This window comes from Mus caroli, chromosome 7 (assembly GCF_900094665.2).
Source record: "Mus caroli chromosome 7, CAROLI_EIJ_v1.1, whole genome shotgun sequence".
Taxonomy (NCBI): Eukaryota; Metazoa; Chordata; class Mammalia; order Rodentia; family Muridae; genus Mus; species Mus caroli.
The window spans coordinates 118,760,252-118,769,379 of NC_034576.1; the positions used below are offsets into that span (position 1 = coordinate 118,760,252).

Consider the following 9,128-nt stretch of genomic DNA (forward strand, 5'->3'; position numbering starts at 1 on the left):
TTCTTCCAGTGCTTTACAGAGGAGCAACCAGCCCATCTTTCCCACCAAATCCTCCAGGCCCTCTTCCTTTCTGCCCGTTCATTTTGCCTTGCATCTGCTATGTGGGTAATCATGGCTACTGCTCCTGTTGAAAGCCCTTTCCTTCATACAGGAAGAATACTAGTCTCTCTCTTCAAAGACTCCTGCTGTTGACGCCCCTGTGTCTCTTTGGTCAGGTTTCATCTCTGTACTGGATCACTCCCTCCACCAGAGGGCAGACATGATCTTTTATTTTCTCCATAACCTATGCTGCTTGTGCTGTAGCCTCCTCTGTCTCAGGGCCATCCATCCTGCGCTGGCCAGTGCAGTGCTGACCAATGCAGTGTGACCTCATAGCAGTTGGCTCTTGGCACGCTGGTACAGTCCACACCATCTTCTTCGAGTCCCTGGAATCCCCAGTATGAATATGTCAGTGGCTGGGCCTGTCCTTGGCCATGGTCGTCTTCATGCTCTCGTCCATTCCTTGGGTGACCACAACACCCTCTATCAGCGCATGTGCTCTATAGACCGGAAGTAGAAGTACAGGAAGTTGTGACCACCAAGAGGGTTCTGGGAATTGAACCCCAGTCTTCTTCAAGTACAGTAAATGCTCTTAAGTGCTATGCCTTCTCTCCAGCCCCAGGGTAGCTGCTGTTTGGCTTCAGTGGTTTCCTTGGGACTATTGCTCTTTCAGTGCTGAACTGGGGCCTCTGTAGAGTGGAGGTTAGCCTGGACTGCCAATGAGACCCTGTCTTATAGCCCCAGTGTCAAATGAATTTGTTTGGTCATTAAAGTTCACCATTGTAATTGAGTTTGCCAAGAACTGTACACTGTGCATTGAAGAGGACTTAGAGAGGCCACTGACTTCTGCTTAGATATATTTGTAGTATGGTTTAGATATATTTCTTAAAAAAAAGAGTTGAATCAGGCAGATCAGGTGTGGTGGTACATACACACTGTCTTAGTCATTGCTCTGTTACTTTGAAGAGACACCATGGCCAAGACAATTCTCTCTCTCTCACACATACACACACACACACACACACACACACACACACACACGAATGAATGATCATGGCAGAGAACATAATGGCACATATGGCAGACATGGTGTGGGAGGAGTAATTGAAAGTTACATCATGATCTGCAGACAGAAAGAGTGAGACACTGGGTCTGGCTTGGGTTTTTGAATCCTCAAAGTCCACTTCCAGTGACACACTTCCTCCAACAAGGCCACGTCCACTCCAACATAGGCACGCCTCTTAATCCTTCTCAGATAGTGCCACTGTTGCCATCCCTGTGACAAAGCTTTTAAATATATGAGCCTATGGGAACCATTCTTCTTTAGACCACCACACATGCCTCTGATCTCAGCACTTGATAGGCAGAGGCAGAAGAACCACCAGAAGGTCAGGCCAAACTGGTCTTCATAGCCAGATCCATACATACTGAGGCCCTGTCTTGGGAAGCATATCCCCATGCCTGAGCAACCAGTATGTTGAGCATCTTAACCTTACCTGCTTTATTCTTGGCTTTTACAGCTGTTCCTGAGTGGTGGATTTTTCTTGTCTAAGCACTTGGGTCTAGCTGGATTATATTTATTGTGGTGAAGGCACTGGCCAGAACAACCTAACCAGCCAGTGTGCTGGTCTTGAGCATATCAGGTAGATGGATAGCTTGCATTTTCAAGTTTTAATTCTGATAGAAGAGGAAGATGTTTTTCTTTATTCTATGAAAATGGAGTACTTTTCTTCATTTTCCTTCCTGTTTCTGTGTATGTTAACCTGTTCCTAATAATAATAATAATAATTAGCTGAATGTTTACAAAGTAGCATTCCTAAGAAGATTTATACCTTAAAAATATGGAAGATTTATTTATGTTGCCTTTGTATTTCCCTCTAATCAGATTGATAACAACAAAGACCGATTGGTGACTCTGGAGGAATTCCTTAGAGCTACAGAGAAGAAAGAATTCCTGGAGCCTGATAGCTGGGAGGTAACAAGGCCAACTTTACAGGGACATGAGGTTCTAGAAGCTCTGTCCCATTGGGTCCTGCTTTAACTGTCATTCCTCATTATGTTTGTTTGTGTAATTTTACAGTATTCATGCTTGATATAAAGTGTCACTATAAAATAATAGTTCCTTGTCTCCTTGGAAAACGTTCTAGCAATTTATCTTTTTTATGATCATACTGTGTAAAATTAGAAATCTTTTTTTTAAAAAAAGGATTTATTTATTTTTATTTTATGTGTATCTGTGCCTGTATACATACATGTATACCCTGTGCATACTTGGTGCCTGAAGAGGTGGAAAATGGGTATCCAATTTCCTGGAATTGGACTTATAGACAATTGTGAGCCATCATGGGGGTTCTAGGGACCGAACCTGGGTCCTTTGCAAGAGTGGCCAGTGTTCCGAACTGCTCAAATTAGAAACCTTTTAAAAAGTATACATTTGCTAAATATAAAATCACCACTGAGGGCTGGAGAGATGGCTTAGCGGTTAAGAGCACTGACTGCTCTTCCAGAGGTCCTGAGTTCAATTCCCAGCAACCACATGGTGGCTCACAGCCATCTGTAATGAGATCTGATGCCCTCTTCTGGTGTGTCTGAAGACAGCAACAGTATACTCATTCATATACATAAATAAATCTTTAAAAAAAATAAAATCACCACTGAAAAATTAAAACATAGGTACATTTTAGGATTAAATTAAAGGACCCACTGAGCTGTCTTTACTGTAGAGAGACTGTCTTGTGTACGGTGTGGAAGCATCACCAGTCAATAAAAAGCTGATGGCCTATTAGCATAAGGAAGTAATCGGTGGAAATTCTTGTAGGAAGAGAGGACTCCAGGATAGAGTTAGGTGCAGGAACAGATTTGCCTGGAAATCTGAGGAGACAGATGCATTAAAAAACTGAGAGAGACAACTAGCCATGTAGCATTCATAGAATAGAATAAACAGATTAATTAAGTTATAAGCTAGTTGGGGAATAAGATCAAGCTTATCTAGGCATTTTTTCATAAATAATTTAACTAGGGGTCGTTATTTCAGTAACTGGGGTGTAAGTAGGAAAGTCAGCTGTTACACTGTATAGATACATTTTCATGACTGTTGTTTGAAGCTATGTCTCATGTAGCCAAGGATGGCCTTGTAGCCAAGGATGGCCTTAACAGATTTCCCTGCCTCACCTCCCACGTGCTGTGATCACAGGCATGCACCATCATGTTTTTGTTTTCTGAGACTGTGTTTCAACCTCACCCTTGAAATAGCCTTCCTGCCTCAGTCTCCTGAGGGCTGGGATTACAAGCATAAGCCCCTGGACCTGTCCTCCAATATTTTATTGCTATTATAAAAGAAGCTGGGGCCTGGGAGGATAGCTCAGGGGGTCAGAATGTTTGGTGTGCAAGTGTGAGAACTGGTGTTCAAATCTGCAGAATCCACGTGAAAAGTCAGGCGTGGTCACACACACCTGTAATCCTGCAGCTGGGGGAGGGGCAAAGGGGGAGGACTGCTGGGATTTGCGGTCAGCCAGACTAGCTCCAAGTTCAAAGACCCTGTCTAAAGAGATAGAGTAGGACACCCATGTCTTCTCTGGCCTATGCATTGTTCAGCCACCTCTACTCTCCATCTATAGAAGAAGCTCAAATGGTGATGTAAATCTATTGGCCCAGGTACTCTCCAGAGACTGAGATAGGAACACTGCTCTAAATTCAAGGCTATCCCTGAGCTACAGAATTAGTTCAGGGCCACCCTGGGCAAATTGGTAAAACCTTGTCAAAGCAGAAAGTGAAAAGAGAGTGGTGGTGGTAAAAAGGGAAGTGGGGAGTGTAGCTCAGGAATACGCCATGGTCGTGTGCAGGGTCCTACCTATGTTCGGTCTCCAGTAACACAAATAAATATAAAGGACATATAGTCCATGTGCCGTCATGTGTGCCTATATCTCAGCACATAGAAGGTGGAGGCAGTACGATCAGGGTCAAGGTGTCATCACCAGGTACACAGCAAGTTTACGGCCTTCCTGAACTATATGAGACTCTGTCTCCAAAGATCAGAAAGGAAACAGTTTTTAAAAGTATGAACAGGAGTTGGAGGGACCGCCCAGTGGTTAAGGACATTTGCTGCTCCTGTGGAGAACCTTGGCTGGGTTTCCTATACGCACAAGGTGACTTACAATTGCCTATACTTCCAGTTCTATAGGATTCAGCACCCTCTTCTGGCCTCTACAGGCACCAGGCATGCATATGGTACCATAAATATACTCAGTCACGCACACATGTACACATAACATAAAATAAATATTTAAAATATAGCAAATCAATTAGTTAAAAAGAAATGACCGATAAGCATACTTTTTTCTCCCATCGTTCGTTTCTGTTTACCCACCCGCCCACCCATTCACTCCCACTCACTTCTGGTCGCTCGTAGCCCAGGATGTTCTGGATGCCATATCAACTAACTTGGGCATGCATCCTTTTCACTTGTTTGTTTTGTATTTTGAGAGGATTTTATGGCCCAGGCTGGACTGGAACTCACTCTAGCTCGAGCTGACTTTGAACTGGAGGCCATTATAGGGATGAACCACCATGCCTTGTTAACATGTATTTTATTATTTTGCCCCAAAGTGTGTTACATATATTATTCTTTTGTACAGTGGTGACTCTGGAATTTTCAGGCTGAGCACAAACATCTCTGTGCTCCTGGCCATTTCTTTACTTCCCTTTCCTTTAGACACTGGACCAGCAGCAGTTATTCACCGAGGACGAGCTTAAAGAGTATGAAAGCATTATTGCTATTCAAGAGAACGAGCTTAAGAAGAGGGCAGAAGAGCTGCAGAAGCAGAAGGAGGATCTGCAGCGGCAGCACGACCACCTCGAGGCGCAGAAGCAGGAGTATCATCAGGTAGACACCAAGGGGTGTGGCTTGCAGGGACTTTCAGGGCATGTCTGGAGTCCAAGGGCCTGAGACAGGAGGATTGCTTGAGCCCAGCTACCATTTGTGTCACAGAGTAAAACCTGTCTCAAATAAACAAAAACAAGCAACAAACAAACCCCAAATTGGGGGCTGGAGGTATAGCTCAGAGGCAGGGAGTGTTCTTAGCATGTCAGCATCCCTGGGCTTGGTCTCCAGTGGGACAAGAAATCCAAGCCAGATGTTAGATGCTTTGCCAAAAGCTCATGTTTTTTGTGCTACTTATTTATTTATTTACTTACTTACATACATATTTTGCTTTTTTGAGACAGGGTTTCTGGGTGATGGCAGTATATGCCTTTAATCTCAGTACTCAGGAGGCAAAGGCAGGTGAATCTCTGTGAGTTTAAAGTCAGCCTGGTCTACAGAGCTTGTTCCAAGACAGGTAGGGCTATACAGAGAAACTCTGTCTCACAAAAACAAAGATTAAAACAAATAAACAAACCACCAACCCCCCCTTCCAAAAGAAAACAAAGCAAAACTCCAAACCACCACCACCACCAAAACAAAGAACCCAAAGAGACATGGTTTCTCTGTGTAGCTTTGTCTGTCTTGGGACTCACTATGTAGATCAGGTTGGCTCAAACTCTATGTTCTCTATGTTATCTTAGCCGCCCTGGAATTTGATGTGTAGACCAGGCTAGCTGGCCTCCAGAGATCCATCTGCTTTTGCTTCTAGAGTCCTGGGACTAAAGGCGTGCACCATAACCATCTTGTGGTGGTGGTGTTTTGATTATTCATTTATTCCAAGTTCTCAGGTAGCCAGGGTTGGCCTGGAACTTCCGATCCTTAATATCAAGCTAACCTTGTGTTTTTTTTTTTTTTTTTTTTTTTTTTTTTTTTTTTTTTTTTTGGTTTGGTTTTTCGAGACAGGGTTTCTCTGTGTAGCCCTGGCTGTCCTGGCACTCACTTTGTAGACCAGGCTGGCCTCGAACTCAGAAATCCGCCTGCCTCTGCCTCCTGAGTGCTGGGATTAAAGGCGTGCGCCACCACACCCGGCACCTTGTGTTTTTATAGTATGCCTTGATGAACTACTAAGCTGTCACATTTTAAATTTTTGTGTGTTTTGAAACTAGTTTTGATACACGTTTTCAGTTTTGGAGTTGTGGGATCATTGAGAACGTGTCACGCTAGCTGAGCAATGCAAACAACTTTTATCTTTGGCCAAGAGCAGGAAAAGTGAGGCAAAATGAGTAATCAACTTTCCCAGTCTGCGGGGGGGTTAGGGTAGGGGCTTCTTAAAGGGGAGGGGAGGGAGGCAGTGGTGCAATAGTGAGGTACTGGGGTGAATTTAGGGCCATTGGTCACTTTGGAACCTGGAACTAGGAGCTGGCTTTGTCCAGTATTTTGCACAGGCTTTTGGAAGCACAGGTTCCCGGTCAGAAGACAGGGGTAGGGACCTCTTAGCCCATGCCATCCTGGCTTTGTCCCCAAACCTCTGGCCTAACAAAAGGGATGTCCATGTCCTTTCTGGGTATAAGTATAGATTTTCCAGAAATCTGGGCGCCACCTCTTTTTGTTCCTGTTATGGCTCCTTCCACGACACTCGCCAACTGTCCTGGCCCTGAGAGGTGTGTCCTTCAGCATGCCTATGGCATGATAGGAACTCAGAGGCTGTCTGACATTCACTCTGACAGCCATCTTGGATTCAGCCAGTTTTGTCAGCCCATCTGAGGGGACCTTCTGACCTACACATGCTTTGTCTTCAAGATAAACAAGATTAGGGTGGGGTGAAAACTCATGGAGACAAATTGTATTGGTTACACTCTGTGTTGCTGTGACAGTACCAGGTGGGATTTAACTTACAGGAAGGAGGGTTTGTTTTGGCTTACAGTTGAGGGTGCAGCCTGTCGTGGAAGGAAGGCATGCTGGGTAGTAATGAGGCACCTGGTTGTGCTGTATTTGTAATCAGGGAGCAAAGACAGCTGGAGGGAGGTACCTGGCTTGCTCTCTCCTTTTTATGCAGTCCAGGACCCCAATCCACGGAACGGCAACACCCATACATACAGTAGCTTTTCCCACACCCATTGACTCAATCTGGAAAGTTCCTCACAGACACGCCCTGAGCTTTATCTTCTAGATAGCTGTAGACCTTCTCTTGTCAAGTTTACAGTCAATGTTACTCATCCTACCCTGGCTCTGTCTTACTGTGCTTTCTGATGGTCAAAGCTTCACCTGGAGCTTCTGCATTTGAACATCATTAGCAGGGCCATTAAAAGACTAAAATCTCCTTAAGTAATCTTAGGTGGGTTTCCTTATTGCCTGGTCAGAGACTTGCCCTACCTGTTTATACCCCAAACTCTGCCACCGGTAACTTTAAGGCTATTAGACCTTTCCCAGTGAATGAGACCAGAGCGTTAACGATGCACAGCCCCAAGAACAGAGCCAAGCAGGAGTGTCATCAGCTGGCCAGACTGGATTAAAAAAACCAGTATTGTTTAGAAGGCCCTCTCAACCTTGTTTCAAATCTTGATTACAGTTTGTTAAGGGACCAGGTTGCCTTTTCTAAAAACTTATGGGGATTACCCGACATTCATGTAAAACAAAACAAAACAAAACAAAACAAAACAAAACAAAACAAAAAAACAAACTAGGTATGTTAAGCAACTGTGAGTGTTTCGGGACAGCATTATTTAATCCTTGAGTAAGGAAAATCATTACTTAATAATTCTCATAAAGCAGATCTACCCAAGAGACCAAATTGATTGTTTTAATTGGCTTTTGAGACAAGGTTTCCTGTAGTTAGGGCTGGCCTCAAACTCTGTATAGTGAAGATAGTCTTGATCTCTTGACCTTCTGGCCTCTCCTCCCCAGTGCTGGGACTGGAGGTATGCACCACAGAGCTGGGAGACTGTGAGGTTAGATCTTTGTCAGAGGGGTAACTGAATGTGTATGAAAGTAACTGGCACACCCTCAGGCTGGAGGAAGAGCTGCTAGGGACCCCCAGGGAACCGATGACCCACAGTGGACTCTGCCTTAAAGCCCATCTCACGAGCTACCTTCCGCTCTGAGTCTATGTGAAGTCAGACAACATTCACCCAGCATTCATATCCAGGGTATGATAGGAGAGTGTTCTAGAAAAAAGACTCAGGTTGTTAAGCCTAGCCAAAGATTGCATCTATGACCCAAAATATCAAGCAGTACCTTTATATTTTGTTTCTACTTCCCAGGCCGTACAGCAGCTGGAACAGAAGAAACTTCAACAAGGCATTGCTCCATCAGGGCCAGCGGGAGAGCTGAAGTTTGAGCCACGTATGTAATTTTGTTTCTTTGTTTGTTTAGGGAAATAAACCTTTATGAATTGATATCCATCTTCATTTTGAATGCAGTCTATCTTCATTCAGATGATTATAATTCATGCTATATTTCTATATATTTGAAGGAGTAGAGAAATTTACATTAAAGAAAATTGAAATGTTCTCCAAAAATTTCATGGGTGAACAGTTCTCAAATACCACATAATTGCCTTCATTCTGGCACAGTGATTTATTTCAAATTTACTTGTAATTTTTATATGATCATTTATATTAATCTTACTAGGGAACATGTTTATAATTTATAGTCTCTGATGAGCTAATCATACCTTTAAAAAGTAAAATAATGTATTTGTAAGTAAGAGAACATTCGGAATAAAGGAAGATATGTTTAAAATGCAAGCATACTTCTTTTGAACAGACACATAAAGTCCTGATGTCTGCCAGAACTTGGAAGAAAACCGTTGATTCAACATCTATTTCATCTTTCAACATCCTTTCTTTTCTCTCCACTCAATAAATACTTTAAAGCACATTTGGAATAAAGGAAGAGACTTTTAAGTGAGAACACAAGTTTTTATCTTTTGACATGGATATTTAAGGATTGAAATCTCCCAGAAAAGGACAAAAACAAACCCAGCCACTCCTCCCACTGTTCTTTCTTTCTGTTAGTGGTCCAAGGGCCACATCCCATAATTTCTGGACACTGACATTGGCTAGGACAAAGAGCTCTGAGGGTGGCTTGAGGGTAACCTGCTGTCACTCTGAGGATGGCTTCCTTTCAGGGGTGCTTATCTTTCTCTCTTAGCAAATCTGTCTTTGATATTCTGAAAAAGCCACTTTGACCCCAGTGTTTCTGGTGACTTTGGACTGCTTTTTAGCAC

General features: G+C 43.4%; 1 protein-coding gene across 1 annotated transcript in view; it reads left to right on the top strand.

Annotated features, from left to right (window-relative positions):
• Nucleotides 1-8,812, top strand: part of Nucb2 (nucleobindin 2) — a 35,426-nt gene extending 26,614 nt beyond the window's left edge. The window contains exons 11-14 of the mRNA XM_021167821.1: nt 1,925-2,014; nt 4,751-4,921; nt 8,161-8,242; nt 8,666-8,812. Coding sequence (XP_021023480.1) covers nt 1,925-2,014; nt 4,751-4,921; nt 8,161-8,242; nt 8,666-8,673 — 351 coding nt within the window. The 3' untranslated portion in view covers nt 8,674-8,812. The remainder of the gene's footprint in view (nt 1-1,924; nt 2,015-4,750; nt 4,922-8,160; nt 8,243-8,665) is intronic.
• The last annotated feature ends 316 nt before the right edge of the window (nt 8,813-9,128 follow it).